Source organism: Sciurus vulgaris (genome assembly GCF_902686455.1).
Source record: "Sciurus vulgaris genome assembly, chromosome: 5".
In the NCBI taxonomy this organism is placed as follows: Eukaryota; Metazoa; Chordata; class Mammalia; order Rodentia; family Sciuridae; genus Sciurus; species Sciurus vulgaris.
Window position 1 is genome coordinate 23,960,697 of NC_136465.1, and position 25,787 is coordinate 23,986,483.

The window sequence follows — 25,787 nt, forward strand, 5'->3', positions numbered from 1 at the left end:
CTGATCTCCCCCCTTTTTTTTTCCAAGAGGATAATAATCATTAATTATTACAGCAGTTTTATGACAGTAGCTGTAAGACCTTTGCCAGATAATTCCAACATTTGATTCAAGTCAGATCAATGCTTTTTCTCACTCAAATTGTTTTTCCTTATTCTTGGTGTAACAAATGCTTTTTCATTGCATCTTTAATATTTTGGTTATTCTATTAGAAGACTCATTTAAATCTTCTATTTTAGTAGAAAGTAGCCTGTCCTAGATTCAGCATTTAGGTTCTGGACTACTTTCTCTGGGCTTGAGGTCCAGAGGTAGCCAGATCCTTCTCTTGCTCAATCCCAGGCCATATGCTGTTGCTGGGAGAATTCCTGAAGATGGTGGCAAATGCCATTGGGTCTGTTCTCCTAATGTAACTAGATGGAACATATGGAGACACACAGTTTTGTACCCAATGCTACTGTGGGTAGATGGAATCATTTGTTAGCATTCTACTTGTTGAGATAGAATGTTCCAGGGCTTTGTCACTGATTATGGATTAAGCTGGCCTTCAAGTATAATGTCTATGCCCCCATTGTGAAGTGGAGTTGGGACCACTTGAGACTTTACTGCTGCCCTTAGCTTGAACTACTCACCAGGGCTCTGGTGTGTGGAAGGTGATGGGATCACCATTTCTGTTGGAATTCTACTTTACTAAAACTTTGGTGATGAGTGATGAGTGAAAGCTAGCTTTTGTTTCTTGGTGGTTTTTATTGTTTGTTTTGTTTTTGTTTCCGGTCTGTCTGTAAATCTGGGATATATTCTAAGATATAGGACGGTACCAGTATTGAATATAAGAAAGATGAAAAGAAATCCAGAGAACCTTACTGTTATTCCTCAAGTCCTGAAGTTCCTAGCTAAGTTCACCTTCTTGCCAACATTTAGAATTACATTATCATTGTATGCTAAATAAGTGTTAAGTTATTTAACTGTATTTAGAGGGGAAGTGAGCCCCCTCTAATGATGGAAAAGTGAGCCTATGCCATCTGCTGGAACTGGGAAGAAACTGCTTTCTTTTTTTTTTTTTTAATTTTTTTATATGCTGATAAACCTTTATTTTATTCATTTATTAATATGTGGTGCTGAGAATTGAACCCAGTGCCTCACACATGCTAGGCAAGCGCTCTACCACTGAGCCACAACCTCAGCCCAGAAACTGCTTTTTGAGTTAAGGTTTTAACATTGCAAAATACTCTATGGTATGAACAGTACATCAGAGTTCAACAGAATAATACAGGATTGTTGTAAAGACTAAAAGAGATTTTAATGAGTTGAATTGTAACCCTCCACAAATTTGTATGTTGACATCTTAACACCTGGTACCTCACTGATCTTATTTGGAGATAAAAACTTTACCAATTTAAATCTGAGGTTAAAAGGATAGGCATTTATGTAACATGACTGGTATGCTAAAGGGAAAATTTGGAGATAGATTCACGCATGGGGAGAACACCATGGAAAGATGAAGGAAAAGGTCAGAATAATGATTCTAGACACTAAGGAAAGCCAGAGACAGTCAACAACTACCAGAAGGTAGGAAAAAGGGGTGGAGCAGATTCTTCCTCACAGCTTTCAAAAGTAAACAATCCTGTCGACACATTGATCTTAGTCTTCTTGTCTCCAGACTGTGAGATAGTAAATTTCTATTATTTAAGCCACTTAGTTTATGGTATTTGATTACAGTATCCCTAGAAGACTAATACAGAGATAATGCATGTAAACTCCTTAACATAATAACTAACATTTTAAGTTTTTAATAAACTCATTAGTATAAGTAAACTGCCATTAGTATAAAGAAATATAGCATGATTTAAGATAAGGTCATATGTAAGTAACATTTTTCAAGGGAAATAATACTGCTTCATGATTTTTTTATTAAATTCAGAGATTCTTCTGCTAAGTAATGCCACAAAAACAAAAAACAAAACAAACTGATATCCAAGACAATCTCTTACAACAGTAGAAGACATCCATAAGAATACTCAAAATAGAATTACAGTCGACGTCAATGAATATCATCAAGAGAATAATTGTGGTACAGTTGATCACACAATGGAATATTATACAGCTATACTTGATTACATGAATAAATCTTAGAAAAATGTTGAATAAAAAAAGAAAGTCTTAATTTATATATCATATTTATAATGCCCCAAAATAAGCAAAAGAGAACAATATATTGCTTAGGCACATATACATGTGTGAAAAAAGTGTTTTAAGAAATCCAAAGGAATGGTAAATCCAAAATCCAGGATAATGATGCAGCAAAGGCAAAGGAACAAGTTAGGATGCAGTTGGCAAACCACAGCCCATGGGCCAAAATCCAGTTCACCATTTCTTTTTCTATTGCCCATAAGCTAAGAATGGTGGGAAAAAATAAATGAAGGATATTTTAGACACAAGAAAATTATATGAAATTTTAATTTCAGTGTTCATAGATAAAGCATTATCAGAACATATGCATGTTCATTCACTATTATATTGTCTTTGTTAATTCTGTTTTGTGCTGCAATACAAAGTTCAGTAGCTATAACAGAGAACTTATGATCCAGCAAAACCAAGAATATTTACTATCTAGCACTTTCCATAAAAACATCTGCCAATCCTTAAGGTAGAGAAGAATACATAAACTGAACTAAGTGCTCTACTCTAGGGTATACTATTTAGCTTCCTAATTTACACATATATTACATATATTCTTTTCTATGTAACCAGTGTTATTTTACAAGAATTAAAAATACTTTTAAAGATCTGGAAAAATAAACAACAATGTTGAAGAACTAATTTACTATATAAGATACCCTATAACAAGAACCTGCAACCTATAGTCAATAGGTCAAATCTAGCCTGCTGCCTAATTTCCAAAATAAAGCTTTTCTAGAACATAGCCACACCAATGTGTTAGTTTTTCACTATTGTGGTAAGTTTGAGTAATTGTGTAAGACACCAAACGAACTATAAAGCCTAATATATTTACTATCTAATATTTTAAAGAAAAGATCTGCCTATCCTGCCTCTACAGTATCATCATATCTACAAGTTTTATCTAAATTAAAGCAAATACTAATATGGAATTTAAAAAGGAATAAATAACAGTAAAATAGTTAAAAGCATAATCTTGAAAGTCAGACATATTATGTGACACTGGGTAAAGTACTAATGATTCTGGGTCATCAACCTATAATGCTGGAATAAAAATCTCCACCATGGGACTGCAAATTGGTGCAACCACTATGGAAAGCAGTATGGAAATTCCTAAGAAAACTTGAAATGGAAGCACTGACCAAGTCATCCCCTCCTAGGTTTATACCCAAAGGAATTAAAATACCAAACTACAGTGTAACAGCCACATCAATGTTTATGGCAGCTCAATTCACAAAAGCTAACCTATGGAACCAACCTACAGAGCCCTTCAACAGATAAATGGATAAAGAAACTGTGTTATTTGTACACAATAGAATATTATTCAGCCTTAAAGAAGAACAAAATTATGGAATTTGCTGGTAAATGGATGGAAGTGGAGAATGTTACACTAAGCAAAACGAGTTAATCCCAAAGAACCAAAAGCCAAATGTTTTCTCTGATACGCAGATGCTAGTTCACAATAAGGGGGTGGGAAAAACAGAGGTATTTTGGACTACACAGAGGGGAGTGAAGGGAGGGGAGGGAGCATGGGGAATGATAATATAAAGAACTGGACATTATTACCCTATGTACATGTATGACTATGTGACCTGTGTAATTCTACCTCATGTACAACCAGACAAATGAGAAATTATACTCCATTCATGTATGATGTGTCAAAATGATTTCTACTGCCATATACAACTAATTAGAACAAATTGAAAAATATATTTAAAAAATCTTTGCCACAGAGAACTGTTATTAGGATTAGACTCTCAGTAATATTAACTTTTATAAATAATTTTATAGCAAAATAAATAAAACCACAAAAATCCCACCACCAGCACCACTACCACTAAGAAACAGCTGGCCTGTGTATTCTTTGCCAGAATTTTACTAATCTGCATTTCAGCTGGCCATGCAGAAAAAAGTTTGAATTCACATAAAAGCATATAAAATTATTTTTAAAAACCATGATTTCTTAAAAATTTAATTTAAAAATCACTGATGTTCCAAATGCTTGTTCATAGGTCAGGGACTTTATTTTGCTATAGAAATTAGGTTCTAATTCACTGTGGTTTCCCAAAGAGGTTAATAAAAGGTACTGATCAAATGATTTATGGCAGCATTTTATTCCAGAGGGCTAATCCTTAAGACTCAAAAAGTTTAGTCTTGGGTTGGAGTGGTAGCACGTGTGCAGCACTTAGTTCGATTTTTAGCACCACATAAAAACAAATAAATAAAGGTACTGTGTCCATCTATAACTAAAAAATATATATTAAAAAACTAGTCTTACCTGTTTAGGTTTATTCATAATATGATATTAAAAGTACCAGAAAATATTAGATTTAATACCTGAAACTGTTATTATCTAAGACTGTGTCTTTTCATCAGTAACAAAAAATTTATAAGTAACTATAAAAATAAACCAATGTAATTTCACATATATTTCCAAGTTATTGAAACAAATTATAGATATTTATATTTATTAATGGAAAAATATTTAATATATATTGCCTTAAATCGATGATGTTAATATTTCTTCCTGAGGAGTTGGGTCATTATCATAAATATCCAGTTTTGAATTGTGCTACAGATACAGCTATTCCATGAAGAACTCAGCAGTTATAATGTTGAATTGAGAAGCAACAGTTGCCATGGCCCCAAAACATGCACAAATGACTAGAAACATACCTTAGTGACCACTATAAAGTCAGTCCCTTCACATCCCTCCATTCGTCAACATCAGCTTCTATTCATACTCTTCACATCAAGGTCTCTGTTGGTTAATATCTCCCTGGGTGTTGAATGTTTTAAATATGTGATAATATAATGCACATCTAATTCGAATTCACTGATAAGGCTGGGATATAGTATTTTGGTACTTGCCTAGCATGCACTAGGTCCTTGGAATGATCTCCAGTGGTGGAAAAACAAAAATCAAAAACAAATCCACTGATTAACAAAATTGAAAATCTTTCCAAAAAATGAAGAATTTCATGAAATGATGATAGTGTTATTGGAAACCATATAAATTCATCTACAAAAATGAAAGATAGATAAATTAATAACCAAGTTAAAGAAAATTGCAAAGAATTTTGATGTTGGTGACTTAGAATTGTGGGAGTATCAAGATAGTAAGACATGATCTTTGGAAAACTGGCTCTCTTTTATAATATAGCTGTAGAAATAAAACACGAAGTAAAAAATGTGCCATATTTCATTGCCATAATACAAACATTTTTTTACATTTTACCATCTCTGAAATGGGGGTGGGATCATTACAGTCAAAGGTATCTGACAGTCATTGTTGACCAGGCAGCATTTAACAAGTAAATGTTATTACCTGAGTAATGCATCAGTTTTACAGTACTGTATCAGTTTTGTGTGTGTGTGTGTATGTGTGTATGAACAAGACAACTGCAGTCCTTTAAACTTTCAATTGATAAATCACTTATGGGTTATTTCAAGAAGAAACACAACCCTGGTAGTTATTGAAACATTTCATTAATACCTTCAGTTAGAAGCAAGAAAGTGCTAGCATTAAAACTTTCAGGTTAGTGTTGACTCCTTGAGAGAAAAATAGGAGCAATCTGTTAGAAAACATTATCATTTCAGTGTACTTGGAAGCATAGAGGAAAATATTTTGTGAGAATACATGAACATCATGTGACCCTGATTTTAAAAAGACTGAAAAATCAAATTACAAATGTGAAGCATATTTAGGAATGAATATATTTATCAATCGACTTAATTCACAGTTTCCTTTTTAGAGATGCACAATAATGGTATAATAAAAAATCTAAAATAGGTATATCATCAAGTATGAAATAAAAAGGTTGAGTGATAAAAAGCACTGTATCAGCTCAATTAGCATTTTTGTTCTCTTTTAGTCATAAAATAACTTTAGTAAAATAAAATGTGCCCTACATCTGTGTCCTCTTCAATTTTTTTTTTTTTTTTTTTTTTTTTATGGTGCTGGAGATTGAACCCAGAGTCACACATGCTAGGCAAGTGCTCACTGAGATACATGCCCAGACCTCATCTTTATAGTTGATAAAACATAGACAGAACTTATTTAATGGTATCAGAAAAATTAAAATATTCTGCAGATTACTAAATTTCAGAATTAAAACAAACATAACCCACACTCTGATAAAGATAAAATAATTAAATTGCATTTTCAAGGTAAAATCCCAATTAAATATCCCCACTCTTTCCTCAAAATGTAGAACCATGTTTTAGCTGAATTTATTACAACTGATCTCTTTCTAGTATCAATAATTGAGGAGGATCTTACAGACATTACATGGGGTTGAAGAACACTATATCACTATGAAAGACTGTTCCTACAGATATCTGATTTGTTTTCAAAGTAGATTCTGAAACTCTCCATATTCTTCTCCCCAACTAAGAGCCAATACACTCTTAGAAAGGTTACGTCTTATTCTTATATCCTCAAGATCTAATGCCTGTACAACACAGATGGGCAAGACACACTTGTTTTATAAGATCAATTCTTTTCTTATGGTGAGAATATAACATTTGTATTATGAAGGTGCTATGAAGATAAATGAAACAAAAGACTTTTTGTAAATTACAGAACACACTATATATATTAACAATAATTTCTACAGGAAACTGTCATCTGTTCTACTGCATTAGAAATTCAGTAGTGGATACAAGATGGCGGACTAGAGGGTGACTGCATCTCTAGTCGCTTCAGAACCCAGGATTCAAGAAGGGGAGGCATTGAGAACTCGGACAAAAATAGAGCCACGGGGTGAGTCTCCCCCACCAGGTGAAGCTTGGCCTGGGCAGCAGGACTGAATTCGGGCGGCTTATCAGAGCAGGGCAGGGCAGCTAGAGTCTTCCCCAGGTAGCCTGGCTCACTCCTGTGGTGGGCTCCTCCCACACGGCCAGCTTCTCGGAGCAGGCCACCCAATGAGAGCCTTTCTGCACAGAACCAGTTCAAAGTCCCGAAGCCAGAGAGGTGAGCTCCAGCCCATAGGCGGCTTCAGGGACCAGGACAGGGCAGCCAGGGACTTCCCCAAGCAGCCCGGCTCCCTCCAGCGGGAGGCACCTTTCAAGGCTAGCTTCTTGGAGCAGACCGCCCAGTGAGAGCCTTTCTACACAGAGCCAGTCACAAGTCCCGGAGCCAGTGGAGAGCTCCGACCCACAGGCAGCCTCTGGGACCAGGGCAGGGCAGCCAGAGACCTCTCCAGGCAGCCCTACCCCTCCGGCTGCAGGCTCTTTCCACGGGGCGATCCAACATGGCAGACTAGAGGGTGACTGCATCTCCAGTCGCTCCAGAACCCAGGATTCAAGAAGGGGAGGCATTGAGAGACTCGGACTAAAATAGAGCCACGGGGTGAGTTTCCCCCACTGGGTGAAGCTCAGCCTGGGCAGCAGGCCCGGATAGGGGCAGCTTATCAGAGCAGGGCAGGGCAGCTAGAGTCTTCCCCAGGTAGCCCAGCTCACTCCAGCGGTGGGCTCCTCCCACACGGCCAGCTTCTTGAAGCAGGCCACCCAGTGAGAGCCTTTCTGCACAGAACCAGCTCCAAGTCCCGCCAGCAGCGAGCTCCGGACCACAGACAGCTTCAGGTACCAGGACAGGGCAGCCAGGGACTTCCCCAAGCAGCCCGGCTCACTCCAATGTGAGGCGCCTTTCAAGGTGAGGTTCCTGGAGCAGACTGCCCAGTGAGAACCTCTCTGCACAGAGCAAGCTCCAAGCCCAGGAACCAGTAGCGGGCTAGGGGCAGCTTTCTTCAGAAGCACTACATTATCAAGATCCTCCAAGACTTCTGGCTACTGAAGGCTGGGAGGAGATACACTGGAAATCTACAGGGACACTATAAGCCAATAGAGAAAATCTGCAATATCTCAGAGTCCCAGAGTCCCACTGACATCTGACCAATATGAGAAAACAAGGGAAGAAAATGTCACAAACAAACCTAGACACTATAGCAAAAAAACCCAATGACAGCACAGCAAAAAAATGTCAGAAAGGGAGTTTAGAATGTACATAATTAAAACAATCAGGGAAGCAAACGAAGAGATGAAAGAGCACATGCAGGCATTAAATAATCGCACCAATCAGCAGTTAAAAGAGCAGATATGAGAAGCAACAGATCATTTCAATAAAGAGTTAGAGATACTGAAAAAAAACCAAACAGAAATCCTTGAAATGAAGGAAACAAGAAACCAAGTTAAAAACTCCATAGAAAGCATAACCAATAGGATAGAATACCTGGAAGACAGAACCTCAGACATTGAAAAGAAAATATTTAATCTTGAAAACAAAGTTGACCAAACAGAGAAGATGGTAAGAAATCATGAACAGAATCTATAAGAATTATGGGATATCATGAAAAGGCCAAATTTAAGAATTATTGGGATTGAGGAAGGCCTAGAGAAACAAACCAAAGGAATGAACAATCTAATCAATGAAACAATATTATAAAATTTCCCAAATCTGAAGTATGAAATGGAAAACCAAGTACAAGAGGCTTATAGGACTCCAAATATACAAAATTACAACAGACCCACACCAAGGCACATTATTATGAAAATAGCTAACATTCAAAATAAAGACAGAATTTTAAGGGCCGTGAGAGAAAAGAATCAAATTACATTCAGGGGGAAACCAATACGGATATCAGCAGATTTTTCAATCCAGACCCTAAAAGCTAGAAGGGCCTGGAACAACATTTACCAAGCCCTGAAAGAAAATGAATGCCAACCAAGAATTTTATACTCAGCAAAACTGACTTTCAGATTTGACAACAAAATAAGATCCTTCCATGATAAACAAAAGCTAAAGGAATTTACAAAAAGCCAGCATTACAGAACATTCTCAGCAAAATATTCCATGAGGAAGAGATGAAAAACAATGATGCAAATCAGCAACATGAGGAACTAGCCTAAAGGAATAGCCAAATAAAGGAGAAACCAATTCATGTCAAATGAGTCAAATGACTGGGAATACAAATCATACCTCAATAATAATCCTGAATGTTAATGGCCTGAACTCATCAATCAAAAGACACAGACTGGCAGATTGGATTAAAAAGAAAAATCCAACAATATGCTGCCTACAAGAGACTCATCTCATAGAAAGAGATACCCACAGACTAAAGGTGAAAGGATGGGGAAAAACATACCATGCACATGGACACAGCAAAAAAGCTGGAGTATCCATCTTCATTTCAGATAATGTGGACTTCAAGCCAAAACTAGTCAGAAGGGATAAAGAAGGACATTACATACTGCTTAAGGGAAGCATAAATCAGCAAGACATAACAATCATAAATATCTATGCCCCGAACACTGGCTCCTCCATGTATGTCAAACAAATCCTTCTCGATTCCAGAAATCAAATAGACCAAAACACAATAATACTAGGTGACTTTAACACACCTCTCTCACCACTGGGTAGATCTTCCAAACAAAAATTGAATAAAGAAACCATAGATCTCAATAACACAATCAACAATTTAGACTTAACCAACATATATAGAATATACCATCCAACAAAGAACGAATACACTTTCTTCTCAGCAGCACATGGATCCTTCTCTAAAATAGATGATATATTGTGCCACAAAGCTACTGTTAGCAAATACAAGAAGAGATACTACCTTGTACTCTTATCAGCTCATATTGGATTGAAATTAGAAATAAATGACAGAATAAAAAACAGAAACTTCTCCAATACTTGGAGATTAAATAATACACTATTATATGATGAATGGATAACAGAAGACATCAGGAGGGAAATAAAAAAATTCTTAGAAGTAAACGAGAACAAAGATACGTCATATCAAAATCACTGGGACACTATGAAAGCAGTACTTAGAGGAAGATTTATTTCATGGGGTGCATTCAACAAAAGAAATAGAAATCAACAAATAAACGACTTAACACTACAGCTCAAAGCCCTAGAAAAAGAAGAGCAGACCTAAACCAAAAGTAGTAGAAGAGAGGAAATAGTTAAAATCAGAGCCGAAATCAACGAAATTGAAACAAAAGAAACAATTTAAAAAATTAACAAAATAAAGAGTTGGTTCTTTGAAAAAATAAACAAAATTGATAAACCCTTAGCGACACTAACAAAGAGAAAGAGGGAGAAAACTCAAATTACTAAAATTCGGAATGAACAAGGCAATACCACAACAGACACGAGTGAAATACAAAACATAATTAGAAGCTATTTTGAAAACCTATACTCCAACGAAACAGAAAACCTCGAAGACATCAACAAGTTTCTAGAGACATATGAATTACCTAAACTGAACCAGGAGGACATACACAACTTAAATAAATCAATTTCAAGCAATGAAATAGAAGAGGTCATCAAAAGCCTACCAACAAAGAAAAGTCAGGAACCAGATGGGTTCTCAGCCGAGTTCAAATCCTTTAAAGAAGAGCTCATTCCAATACTCCTCAAAGTATTCCATGAAACAGAAGAGGAAGGAACCCTCCCAAACTCATTCTATGAAGCCAATATCACCCTGATACCTAAACCAGACAGAGACATATCGAGGAAAGAAAATTTCAGACCAATATCCTTAATGAACATCAACGCAAAAATTCTCAACAAAATTTTAGCAAATTGCATGCAAAAACATATTAAAAAGATAGTGCACCATGATCAAGTGGGTTTTATCCCAAGGATGTAAGGTTGTTTCAACATTAGGAAATCAATAAATGTCATTCACCATATCAATAGACTTAAAGTTAAGAATCACATGATTATTTCGATATATGCAGAAAAAGCATTCGATAAAATACAGCATCCCTTCATGCTCAAAAGACTAGAAAAAACTGGGGTAGTGGGAATATTTCTTAACATTGTAAAGGCCATCTACACTAACCCATGGCCAATATCATGCTAAATGGTGAAAAACTGAAAGCATTCACCCTAAAAACTGGAACAAGGCAGGGATGCCCTCTTTCACCACTTCTATTCAACATTGTCCTTGAAACTCTAGCCATAGAAATTAGACAAACCAAAGAAATTAAAGGGATACAAATTGGAAAAGAGGAACTAAAACTATCCCTGTTCGCTGATGACATGTATTTAGAGGAACCTGGAAATTCCACCAGAAAACTTTTAGAACTCATAAGTGAATTCAGTAAAGTAGCAGGTTACAAGATCAATGCTCATAAATCCAATGCATTTTTATACATAAGTGATGAATCTCAGAAAGAGAAATTAGGAAAACTACCCCATTCAAAATAGCCTCGAAAAAAATAAAATACTTGGGAATCAATCTCACAAAAGAGGTGAAAGACCTCTACAATGAGAACTATACAACACTAAAGAAAGAAATTAAAGAAAACCTTAGAAGATGGAAAAATCTCCCATGTTCATGGATAGGAAGAATTAATGTTGTCAAAATGGCCATACTACCAAAAGTGCTATATAGATTCAATGCAATTCCAATTAAAATCCCAATGATGTACCTTACAGAAATAGAGCAAGCAATTATGAAATTCATCTGGAAGAATAATAAACCCAGAATAGCTAAAGCAATCCTCAGTAGAAAGAGCGAAGCAGGGGGTATTGCAATACCAGATCTTCAACTCCACTACAAAGCAATAGTAACAAAAATGGCATGATATTGGTACCAAGATAGACAGGTAGATCAATGGTACAGAATAGAGGACATGGACACAAACCCAAATAAATACAATTTTCTCATACTAGACAAAGGGGCCAAAAATATGCAATGGAGAAAAGATAGCCTCTTCAACACATGGTGCTGGGAAAACTGGAAATCCATATGCAACAGAATGAAATTAAACCCCTATCTCTCACCCTGCACAAAACTCAACTCAAAATGGATCAAGGACCTCAGAATCAGACCAGAGACCCTGCATCTTATGGAAGAAAAAGTAGGTCCTAACCTTCAACTTGTTGGCTTAGGATCAGACTTCCTCAACAGGACTCCCATAGCACAAGAAATAAAAGCAAAAATCAACAACTGGGATAGAGTCAAACTAAAAAGCTTTCTCTCAGCAAAGGAAACTATCAGTAATGTGAAGAGAGAGCCTACAGAATGGGAGAATATCTTTGCCACTCGTACTTCAGATAGAGCGCTAATTTCCAGAATCTATAAAGAACTCAAAAACCTCTACACCAAGAATACAAATAATCTAATCAACAAATGGGCTAATGAAATGAACAGACACTTCACAGAAGAAGATGTACAAGCAATCAACAGCTATATGAAAAAATGTTCAACATCTCTAGTAATAAGAGAAATGCAAATCAAAACTACTAAGATTCCATCTCATCCCAATTAGAATGGCGATTATCAAGAACACAAGCAACAATAGGTGTTGGCGAGGATGTGGGGAAAAAGGTACACTCATATATTGCTGGTGGGGTTGCAAACTAGTGCAGCCACTCTGGAAAGCAGTATGGAGATTCCTCAGAAAGCTTGGAATGGAACCACCATTTGACCCAGCTATCCCACTCCTCGGCCTATACCCAAAGGACTTAAAATCAGCATACTACAGAGATACACCCACATCAATGTTCATAGCTGCTCAATTCACTATAGCCAGATTGTGGAACCAACCTAGATGCCTTTCAGTTGATGAATGGATAAAGAAACTGTGGCATATATATACAATGGAATATTACTCCGCCATGAAGAATGATAAGACATATAAGACATATAAGGGGGGTTAGGGTTAGGGTTAGGGATAAGGAGGGTGGTAAGAATGGAGGAAGGAAGGACAGTATAGAGGGAAAAGAGGGGTGGGAGGGATGGAGGGGGAGGGAAAAAATAACAATGAATCAAATAAGATTGCCCTATGTAAATTTATGATTTTTAATAAAAATAAATAAATTAAAAAAAACTGTGGCATATATATACAATGGAATATTACTCCACCATGAAGAATGATAAAATTATGGCATTTGCAGGCAAATGGATGAAATTGGAGAATATCATGCTAAGTGAGATAAGCCAATCTCAAAAAACTAAAGGACGAATGATCTCTCTGATAAGCGGATGAGGACATATAATGGGGGGTGAGAGGGGTTAGAGTTAGGGTTAGGGTTTGTTTTAGGGTTAGGGATAAGGAGTGTGGTAAGAATGGAGGAAGGAAGGACTGTATAGAGGGAAAAGAAAAGAGGGGTGGGAGAGGTGGGGGGGAAGGGAAAAAAATAACAATGAATCAAACAACATTACCCTATGTAAATTTATGATTACGCAAATGGTATGCCTTGACTCCATGTACAAATAGAGAAACAACATGTATCCCATTTGTTTACAGTTAAAAAAAAAAGAAAAAAAAAAAAAGAAATTCAGTAGTACTGAATATATATTTACTTTGTTGCCTCTCTGTCCCACATCTTCTGCAGTAACCCCAAAGCCAGGAAAGCAACACAAAATTACCACAAACTCTCTCCAAGAAGAGCAATGGAATTTCAGGTAAGAACAAGAACTACAAATAGGTATTACTCAAGTTTGAGGGATGAAAAAGGTAAAAGAGAGGAAAATCAAGAGAGGTAAGAGAACCAAAGGATAAAACTTTTTGCTAACCTGAAGCGTTTTTAATTTATCCTTTAAGCAATAAAGAACCACTGAATAGCTTTAAACAGAAAATGTGTTTGATTTTATTTAGAAGGATCATTTTTTGCAGCTTCAGTAAGAGATGCATTAAAAGGATCTAAGAAAACAGAATTTGATCAGGGATTATATATAAGTTGAATTGAATACTGACAGAAGGTAATAATAAAAGGTGGGCTGAATTTCCTATTGGAACTCAAACTAGCTACACCTCAAAACAAGCCATCTTTGATGGTGATGCACAGTGAGATAGGTAATACAAGGAGGACAGCAAATTTTTAAAAAATGCAATGAATTTAGTTTTGAAAATGTTAATAAAGATGTATGAGAAAATTCTGGTTCTAGGTAATACAGAATAAGCACGTGACACCCTTCTTTCCCACTGAGTACAACTCTAAAACCTGGACAGAACTTTTGCAGACTCTGGAAAGTAAATAGTGGTTACATTAGAGAACAGCAGAACTAAAAGTACTACCCAACATGCAGTGAGTATCCCACTTTCTAAAATTGATGCTATCTCCCATGATATGAACTGAACTTGGCTGATAACTTGGAACTGAGTACTCTGGAGATGGCAGATACAAGAGAAACTCTCCAGTTCTAGCTCAAGGAGTAGGGAAGGGAATGCCTAAAACTGAAGGACAAGGGAGGAAATCTCCATTTTTTTCTTTCTTCTCCTTTCCTTTTTCCCCTTTCTTTTGTGCTCCAGCACTCAGGAAATCTCACTGTTGTGAGGGCTGCTGAGATGCCAACTGCAATAAATGCTTGCAGGAACCAAAATTCTGAGGAAAGGCACCTTTGTCTTTTATAACATTGATGTTCCAAAAGGGCAGGGCCAAAACTCATGGTTTCTCTCTCTTTCTGTCCTCCTGCTGCTTGCTTCCAGAGATGATGAAATTGTAGACTGGGAGGTTTAAAGCTAGGAGAATGGAAGTGGAGTCCCAGGCAATGGGAAATCATCAAGGAGAGGAAAGACAGGAAGGAGTTCAGGAAAATAACCCTATATCCTGTTCCTAAGGTACTAGGCTCACCTACAATGTGTGTGGTGAAGGGATGTAATCCTACTGGGCATACTGCAGACTTTGAGTACTGAGCTAACAGATTTCCACCTAGATCTCAATGTGATCACACTGGGTGGCACACGCAGGATAGATCTGAAGAGTAGTACTAGGTTTTGAGAGAAGCAGTAAAACTGGAACCACAGCCCACAGAAGGAAAATAAACATGTAGCCTAAGCGTGATTGTTTGTCTGCTAAAGTGAATACAATCAACAATATCCATAAAATTCAAACAAAGTCCAGCATTCTAATAATATAATATTCTAAATGTTCAGGATATAATTGACAATTGATCAGCATATGAAGAAACACAAAAATCTTAACATACATGGGAACACGATAGAGACTGATTAGATGACCCAGATTATACAATTATCTGACAAAAACTTCAAAGACACTATTATAAGAATGCTTGAACAAAACAATCATGAACACTCTTGAAAAAAGATTCAATAAGGTATCATAAGCAAAGAAATAGAGATAAAATATAATAAATGAAAAAATATGATTACCAAAATAAAACATTCCCTGTACGGACCTAATGAGCAGAATAAGGATAAAGGAAAAATCATGGCTCTTTCTCTCTCTCTGCTCCCTGATTGCCACATCCCGAGCTGCTTTCCTCCACCATGCCCCTCTGCCATGATGTTCTGGCCCATTTTGAGCCAGAACTAATGTGAACTAAAATAAACTTTTCCTCCTCTACATTGCTTTTGTTAGATTTTTTTTGGTCGCAGTGATGAAAAAGCCGACTAAAAAGAAATTGCAGAATTGAGATGCAGAATCATTGTGACTAACCTGAACATGTGGTTCACAAGCTTTTGGAGCCTTTTGAAGTTTATGAGAAGAATTTTGAAAAAGTTTATAGATATGTAAACTGGAAAAGCTTTAGAATATTGTAAGAAGAGCTTAATGGACAATTCTAGTGGGAGCTCAAAAGAAGTAGAATGCTGATAGGACTGTGGACAATAAAGAATGGACTCATGAAGTACCAGAGGAGGACAATGTTAGTACCTGGGAGACTTTCTCTGAGGCTGAATTTAAAGGTGATGGACTAATTAATCCGATGGAGGAAATTTCAAGGCAGCACAGTATTCAGGGGGTAAAATGGATATTACTGGTGGCTTTTAGACAAGTTTACTGTGATAATAAGGAATAGAAAGCAAAGTAGAAAGATTTGAAAAACTTGGGAGTACCGCCAGAAAACCGCAAGCAAAACTGTGTGGTTGTTAAAGAGATTATAGCCATTAAAGAAATGCTAAGCACTTTACCCAGAAATAGAAAAGATGGCTTGCAGGCATCTCATGAATTGGCAAGACCACATCCATCTCAGACTCAAGGGTGTAAAAGAAAAACTCCCTTTGAGAAGAGGTCAAGGGAGCACCCTGCTTGCACAGCAGGGCCTAGAAGTTTTTTCACCATGCTCAGCTTCCCAGGCACACAGAGGTGCTGTAATCACAGTCCCAGAGACTTGGCTACTTTGTGAGATGGTGGCAGACTTTGATGTCAACCACGTGGTTCTGCAGGAATACAGGATGCTGAGTTAGGGGGGTCAAGGAGACTTTGAACTCACAGCAGTAACTCCCCAAGGCACTCTCAGGCTTTTGGCCTCAGACTCAGGACTGGACTATCAACCTTTCTTGTTCTGAGGTTTCTGGCTTCCTGGATAGACCAACTACCAGTTTCTCCAGCTCTCACATGGCCACCGAGAACTTTTTAACCTCTGTGATTATGGAAGCCAATCTCATAAATTCCCTCTTACATAAATATATCATCTATTGGATCTGTTTTTCTAGAGAACCCTAACTAATACGATAGTGTGTACATTCTTGTGCAACATTAGATCATAAATTATTCTAGAGATAAACTAGAGTAAGTTTTATATTAAACTTTTATTAAGTTTTATATCCCTAATACTCCCAAAGTGCTTATCAAATTGTTTTGCTAAATTAGTAAATCAGCAAAACAGGTAATATGATACATATACCCAAGCACATTAAAAAGCATAGATTCTTCCCTTTGAGCCACATCTTTCTAAGGCAAAAGTTTACGTATAGATTTAGTCATCCAGGGAATGAAGAAATCCAGCTGAACAGAATGAATTTGGACATATAATCATTATAAAAATGCACTGCTAAAATGAGAACACAATAATAAAATGAAATAAAGCAAGTGCCTGTAGCACTGGAGGAATGTGTAGATACAGTTCATTGAGAGAAAGGGAGAAAGAAAAAGGTGTGGGGGGGCAGGGAGGGAGGGAAAGAGAGAGAGAGAAATTACTAGCTAACTAAGAATACACCTGGAGGCACCCTTCACTTTGTATTGAGAGAAAGAGAGCGAGAAAGAGAGAGAGAGAAATTACTAGTTAACCAGGAATACACCTGGAGGCACCCTTCATTTGTATTGCAGCATCTCACCCGGGCAAGGGAAAAATATTTCCTTCTTTTTTTTTTTTTTTTATTATGCAGTCCTGGGGACTGAACCTAGCAATTCTTGCATGCTACGCAAGTGTTCTACCACAAAGTTACAACCCCCAGCCTGAAAAATACTAATTTTTGACTGCAAGATGACACAGTGAACAGTTCAACTGCCCTTCCTGCAAATTTCTAGAATAAAATTACTGTGGGTACTTTTTGTTTTTGCTTTTGCTATTTGTGATGCTAGGTTGTTGTGTTTTTTTTTTTTGTAAAGTAAGTACATATAAGTAAGTCTTAAGTACATATAAAGCAAAACTCCTGGTAGTACCAAGATGAAAAGGAATCCAAAGACAAGAAAAATGCACAAAATCAGTTTAAAGTGTGAAACTTACAAAAGCAAAAGCATGTCGGGACGACTGCTACAATAGAAGATGTGAGCAGCATGAAGCATACTCCATGACATGTTAGAAGCCAAGAGTACAAGAAGGTCTAACAGCAGACAACAGTATATAGTAAGAGGGTTACCTCTAGGACACTACCCTTCTCCACAAGCCAGGAAGCAGTGCCAGTTAACTTGAGAGAGGAGCAGTAAGAGAGAGCTTGAAGTGAAAGGACAGGCTGATGGTCTGGGTGATTGGTGAAACCTAGGAAGAACGAGAGTCTTTTGAGCTCAGAAAATAATCAAAGAAGGTATTTGTAATGATAGAATATCCATATGCCCCACCCATTCTCTACTCTCACTGAAGATTACAGAGGACAGGCCACAGCAGCAGCATACTGGAGCAAACTGACATTTCCAAACATGAACACACTATCAAGAACAATAAACATCTGAGGAGTGCCAACACTATTAAATAACTAACAAAAACCAAAGAAGTCAAGCTAATGCAGCCAACAGCTCACTAAGAACTAGACTACAACAACTATAATATTAAGGATATGAGAACATAAACAAGAATTTTTAGGAGAAAATTAAAATTTATAGGTATGAAAACACATATTTTTGAAGTAAAAAGAAACTCATTAGATGGGTTGAATATCCAAGTAAATGAAACTAAAGAATATATCAGTGAGCTGGGATATCAGGTCTAGGAATCCTTCCAGAATAGTAAAAGATTGAAAGGTAAAAGGGATAAATAAAAGTACAGGAAAAAAAAAAAAAAAAAAAAAAAGACATTACAGACAGAGTTTAAAATCTATCAACAATAGGAGTTTCAATGAAGAAAAAAAGAACAGGCAATATTTGAAGAAATGATAAATGAGAAACATCCCCAGAATTGAAGATACGTACTCACACTAAAGTATCAAGTGAGAACTAATGTGAACTCAATGAAGAAAAAGTTGAGCAATATTCAAGTGAAAGGTTCAGAATATCAAGGATAGAAAATAGTCCTAAGAGTTATCAGAAAGGAAAAAAAAATTCTTAAACAAATTATGATCTAGAACATCATGTCTCATTAGCAACAATAAAAGTGAGATGATAAAGCAGACTCTTCAAAGTGCTGTGGGAAAAAACAACAAAAACCTTCAAATTTGGACTCCTTTATCTCAACCAAATTGTCTTTCAAGACTTGCTTGCAGTCATAATGGAAAAACAGGGACCAGATCCCACCTACCTTACACAAATAAAAGCCTGCACAAAATATATGAAACAACAATTTTTAAACACTGGACAATAGGCAGCACAGGGCAGTGATCTTTGAGAGAGTGGAAAGGGGTAGGGGTAAATCCAACATTAATTAATTTCATGCCTGGCAAGTTTCCAGGTTGCAGCACAGGGAGTGATGTACTCCAATAGAGCTTGGCAGTCTCTCTGAATTGAGGAAATAGTTTTCTAAGCTTGGAAGGTTAAGGACCCCCAGAATTTGCAGGTCAGAGTAGCAAAGTAAAGAGAATAGCACAGAGAATGCTGAAAACAGGAGGATGGGGTCTCCTGGTGAAAGACAAATGAGCATATTGTTAACAGTACCTGAGGCTCAATCAGATTTGTCAATGTTTCATGTTCCCAACATCCACAGTGCAAAGAATTCCAAAACCCTTAAGAGACTGGACACTCAAAAGAGTACTGCAATAACAGTAGGGTCAAATTAGCCTCAGACTAAAAACGATTCTGTACTGCCTAGCAAGAAATTAAAAGCAAGCCTTAAAAGATTCAAATTATTTCCAAGTAACTTAACCATGTTCCAGAATCAAGCTCCCAAGTATTTAAAGAGTACAAAAATCAAGAAAAAAACTACCCAATGCATGGCATTCTATCACTAATTACTAGGCATGTTAGGAAGTAGAAAAATATTCTAACGAGGGGAAAAAACAATGAACCAATAGAAATAACAAAGACAGAATTAGTAAAATGTTAAAACAGCTATTATAATTATACTACATATGTTCAAATACACACAGAAAAACATAAGCATAATAAAGAAAGACATGGAAAGTACAACCCAAATCAAACTGAAGAGATTAAAGTTACAGTATCTGGGCTGGAGTTGTATTTTAGTGGCAGAGCACTTGCCTAGCATGTTCAAGGTCCTGGGTTCAAAACTCAGCACTGTGAAAACAAAACAAAACAAAACAAAACAAAACAACTCCTCGTAAAATGCAGTATCTAAGATGAAAAATACACAATGCCTGGATGAGATTAACTGCATGATACACAGAGCAGAAGATTAATGTACTTAAAGACAGTAATAGAGAAAATTAAAAATGCGCACAGAGAAAAATTTTTTTTTAAAAAAAGAGGATCAGTGAGCAATTGGGAGAACAACTAGTAGTCTAATGTGTAATGAAGTTCTAGAGGAAGAGGGAAAGAGGAAAACTGAAAAAAAAAAATGAAAAAATTTTTATTTGATGAAAAAATTTTCTTTTTTCTTTTTCTTTCCTTCCTTTCTCTCTATCTCTTTCCCTCACTCCCTTCCTCTTTTTTCTTTTTCTTTTTTTTTTTTTGGGGGGGGGGGGGTGTTGTACTAGGGATTGAACCCAGGGTGCTCTGCCACTGAGCTCTATCTCCAGCCCTTATTATATTTTTTTTAAATTTTGAGATAGAGTCTAAAAGTTTGGCCCAGTCTGGCCTCACATTTGCAATACTACTGCCTTGGCCATCCTTCTCACTGGGATTAAAGGTATGTGCCAACATGCCCAGTTCTTTGAAGAAAAATTTAAATCCAAAGATTTGAGAAGCTCAATGAACTCCAATACAAAATAAATAAAAATAAAACTACACAAGCTACATCATAATCAAATTGCTTCCAATGCTAAACAGAATAAAAAAAAAAGGTCAAAATAGTTAAAGAAAAGGGCATATTACATACAGAGGAAAGAAAAATGACAGCAGACTTTTTGTTAGAAACAGGGTGTGCCAGAAGATAAATTGGGGTACACATCTAATGTACTTTTAAAAACTACATCCAGAAAAAACATTTATCAAAAATAAAGGCAAAATACTTTTTTAGACACAAATCATGAAAAAAACCGAGAGCAGAATAGCAGCAGCGAAGAAATTACTGATGAAAGAAATGATTAAACCTTGATAAGTCTCATAACTATTTTAAAATATTTTAAATAAAAATTTGTAATCAAATTCCAGATGTTATTAACCAGGAGGTAGAAAGGAAAAAGGCAGGGGGTTCTCTTCTACTATCTAGATGAAGGATACAAATACAGATTAATTCCAGACATTAGGAAAACAAACTGAAGTATGTGTATTAAAAATAGAAAGGGTAACCATTAACAATTTAACAATCTTCTTAGGATATGATTTCAAAGAAAAAAATTTAAACTGAATAAATATACTAATAAGTTTACAAAGTTACCAAATATAAACTTATAATTGGGATGTAATAAGTATAATCAAAATATATTATCAAATAATGAGCCCATTTCTTATATGAGTGTAATGCTTCATGGGGTGCTGAGTTGATAGAAATAATAATTGGAAAAAAAAGAAACATTCAATGATTTTTTTTTATGAACAAAAGGTCAAAAGGCTCTCCTGCACTTCTACAAGTCAAAACTAAAAACAGGTGCAACTACTGAAATGATTATCCCAAAACTTAATATTTTTTGGACACATGATTTAATTTAATTAACTAGCATAAGTGAAGGCTTCAAGATGGTTTTATTTCTAATTTGCTTTTGGGCAAATAATAGTTAAACATATATTTACCCAAATATTTATTTCCCATTGTTCTTCTAACAATTCTTTGCTACTAAAAAGTATTTTAAACTCCATATTGGGGAGGAAAATCCAGCAATTAAAAGAACTTACTTCTCTAATATGAATATGTGGGTTATTATACTCACTTCCATTCTTCTTAAAGAATAGAAAACAGAATAACAACAGAATACCACTCTTCATTTAAAAGACATAGCATTAAGATAGGTTAAAATAAGATATATCAGAACTTTATACTCTGCAAATTACTTTCAAACATCTTTCCTATTATTATTGCTAGATTATAATCTTTATTTATACTTACATTATTCCAGAACTTTACTTTGAATATTAATAAGTTCAAAATTTCAAAAAAATTATCATACCATATGTCCTTCAGCTCGGGCTTTATTCTGCATAGCTTCCCGTTTTCGCTGTAGAAATTCTTCCACTTGCTTAGCTCTTTCTATATCTAGCTGCCCTTTTTGCCTAATTTGGACAAATCACAAAGTCAGCAATCGAGAACAATATAAACATTTTGAATCACTAAAATTTATACTTATTTTAAATACCTTTTTATTTCATTGTAGAATATGAAAAGGTTAATACAAAATAAAAATTCTCTCGGTAATGAAGAAATCACTATTGTATATATATTGATAGCTCCGACCTCAACACAGTCTCTACTATTTTGAACAGAAATAATAGCTATAATACCATTCCACATCTTGACAAGATTTCTTTCTTTTTTCTTTTTTCAGTTATTGGGACTTGAAACCGAGACCTTGTTGCATGCTAGGCAAGCACTCTACCACTGAGCTATGTTCCCAGTCTGACCAGGTTTCTTTTACATTTATCTATTCTACTTACACACATCAATTACTTTAGACTATATTATAGAAGACTCTTCAAGTTTCCAAGTTTATTTCAGAATTCTGTCAAACATAATTAGAATTTTCTTTAATCAATAGTGAAGTCAAATTAAAGTACCATAGTAGTAATTTAAAAAAAAAGGTTTATTTAAATGTGTTTTCAAAAATATAGCAAAAGCTATATCTGAATTCTATGAATATTAAGTATTAAAAAGCAAAATGAAGGACTGAGGAGATAGCTCACTTGGGAGAGTGCTCACCTTGCAAGCACAAGGCCCTGGGTTCAATCCCCAGCACACAAAAAAATAAAAAAAGCAAAATGAATTAAGGAAAAAATTAACAGCATATTTATTTGTTTCAGTCTTCTCTAGTTTTATTTCTACATGTCTTCCTTTAGATAATTATAAGAACACAAACATGCTAAACTTATAGACTACAAATAAAAATATTAATGACAAACATTTACTGAATACCTACTACATGATACCAGTTATCATGCGAAGTATGTGAGACACATAAATGAATAAAACCCAGCCCAGTAATCTGAGAACTCATAGCACAGCATCAACTGTGATTAATTTTGGAGATGAGGAAGAAAGGTGAGTAAATTACTGGCTGTGCTTCTACTCGGATTCTGAAGGACAGCACATAAACTTCCTATAGTCTCTTTTGGGGACCATAACTAAGTTATGATCTGAGAGATATGAAACCATGCCTTTTTCTGTATTTCCATAATATTTAAACACTTCTGATTTTCATGCCTCAAGTAATAATTTCTTTAGCATCATTTTTGGCAACAACTTCTAAATGAAACATAAAAAATATTTTAAATATGATATTAAGCTGTAAAAACTTAAAATTCTACTAACATAGCTATGAATGATAAGTGGTCTAAGGTTCATTTACTTTATGTGGTACTTAGAGTTCTTGTGAAATTTCCATCATAGGAATTTTCTAGGATTAGATAATCTCTATAGTTGGTTTTAAGATCGCATTACTATGACTCTCAGATGTGTCTCTATAGTTACTCTAGTTTCACATTAATAAAATCAGAAATGCATTTCATCGAAGCCATCACAACTTAAGCTGAGAAATTTGTTCATGCCTCTGAAATGTACAGGTGCTGTCCTCTAGCAGTTGTATTATACACTGTATACTCTGAGATTAACAAGGCACATCTGGGCTGAATGCAACATATCTCTGCATATATCCAGGCAAGACTGTATTCTGCTTTGCCACAGTATCACTTATACAAGCCTGAGTCTAAAGAGTGCAGATAAACTATTAGGTGTCATGTGCAGACATGTCATCTAAAATGGTATGATTACTAGTAAGTCTCTTTTTGGTGGTCCTGGAATCTTAGACCAACATCTACAATTAGATAAAATAGCTGATATCTCTGCTATGTATCCTAACTGTAATGACTTCCTTTCTTAACCTTTAAAGAAGTAAAACATTTGATTTCCCATCCTAAGATATTGTCTGTTTATGGCTTTTGTCAGTCTGAAACTCCAACTGGCACTTGTTAATATAGCAGTTGCACAAAATTACTTTACCAAGAACCAGGACACACATGTATTGGCTTTGACTTATAGATTTTCATACCATTTATATACACATAGTACTAACCTGCTTTATATATTTATACGATTTTTAAGTGTTATTTCATTGAACAGTCATTTCCTAAACTAGTTCAAATAAGTGGGTTTATATTACAGGTTGCTTTCAAATACAAATGTAAAATGTGTAATGATTCTTTTGACACTTTTCTTTTTAACTTTCATTTATTCGACAAATTTATTAAGTGTCAACTATGTGCCATGCTATATATTAGTCTTTGAAGATATAAAGACTAACAAAACAGTTCTAGGAAGCATGGTTAGTTCAACAAATGAAAACCAACCAGGGTTTAACCAATTCTGTGACTATTTATGTTTAAAAACTTATAAAGTAAATGTCTTTTTCATTATTGATTACTGCTCCATAAACACCAAAAAGAACTTACAGCTCAGCTCATATTCTTATATACTCTCATATTCTCACTATTCTTTATTTTATTTTTTTTTCTGAGTCAACAAATGTTTATTGATAAAATGAAGCCACTTCACAATGATAAAGCTGGCTGGCAGAAGAGCAAGGCAGAACATAATAGTAAAACTGTGCTAAACTGTGGGCATAAATTATGCATGTGCTAGATTCATGAAGATAAAAAGAGTCAATTTACTTAGTAATAGTCATTTTCTTCATTAAAAACTATTAAGAATTCATATGCAAATGCTTTTACAAAAATTAGAGTATATCCTTTCAGTTCCAAAATTATAGCTTTTAATATCAGCAAAACATTGACCTGAATTAATAAAAGAATGATAAACATTATATAAAATGAATATATAGTAAGAAATTAGGAATTTGGAAAGTAAAATACAAAGACATCAAAATGGGCTAAAAATGTCATAAACAGGAAAAGGGATATAAAACAATGAGGTAACTGAACTATGGTATTCTATGGAGAAATAATTATTCTAAGACAAAAAAATTTTTTTCCCCTGAAAAGAGAAAAAATTTTTTTCTTTTTCTCACTGCAAGTTTAAGAAATATCAAGATCTGGGTGGAAATTTTATACCTCATATTCATGGTGCAAATTTTTACTGATAAGGGAAATGCAGAACTTTTGAAAGATGATTATAAGTCAACTTTTTTTTGTTGTTGTTTGTTTGTTTTGCAGTGCTGGGGATTGAACTCAGGGCCTCACATGTCCTAGGCAAGCACTTTACCACTGAGCCACATCCCCAGTCCATAAGTGAGCATTTTAAGAGGTAAAAAATAACATAAAAATAGGCAGCAGTCTGGGTAACAGATAATCAGAGGGGGAAAATGAGTAAATATGGTTAATATAGAAAAACTGGGTGATTTAGGGTTAACAGTGAAGACAAAATGATGCAGAGGGTTTATTCACTGAGCTTCCTCTTCTGTGTAAGGGACATATGTCTATCAGATGGAATGTAATAGTCAGCAATTTCAAGACAAGAAGCAATTTCAATTCTAAGACATTAAGACTTGGGAAAGTAAAAATGCTAGAAAAACAAATGTTAAGAGGCACTTAAAAATTTATTATAAAGTAGTCTTATGTGGTTTGAGGTCCCAATGTTAAAAAGCTAATAGAAGAGATCTTTATCTTTAAGTCATGGATAAAAACAAAGCCACACTAGCCAGAGTTACTGAAAAAAAGGAAGAAGAAAATAAATAACAACACAAAGAAGGAATAAGTAAATGTAAGGGATCTGAAATTGTGAGGGAAGATAATTCTAAGAATCCTAAATGACTGCAGATTTCAGTTTGCTGATTCAGCTTGAATCAAGGAAAAGAAATGACCAGGAATGACAATGGCATAAAAATTACAACAGGAACCAATTGTGATAGTATGGAAAAATGGCCACAAAAAGTAGAAAAGATGTTGGATGTTGTGGCATACACCTGTCATCACAGCTATTTGGAAGGCTGAGGAAGGAGGATTGCTTCTATCCGGGAGTTAAAGCCAGCCTGGGCAA

At 35.4% G+C, this 25,787-nt stretch overlaps 1 protein-coding gene across 1 annotated transcript in view; it reads right to left on the reverse strand.

The window, feature by feature from the left end:
- NEK1 (NIMA related kinase 1) overlaps nucleotides 1-25,787 on the reverse strand; it is a 240,752-nt gene that overhangs the window by 119,093 nt on the left and 95,872 nt on the right. The window contains 1 exon segment of the mRNA XM_079142970.1: nucleotides 21,754-21,856. Within this exon segment, the coding sequence (XP_078999096.1) occupies nucleotides 21,754-21,856 (103 nt within the window).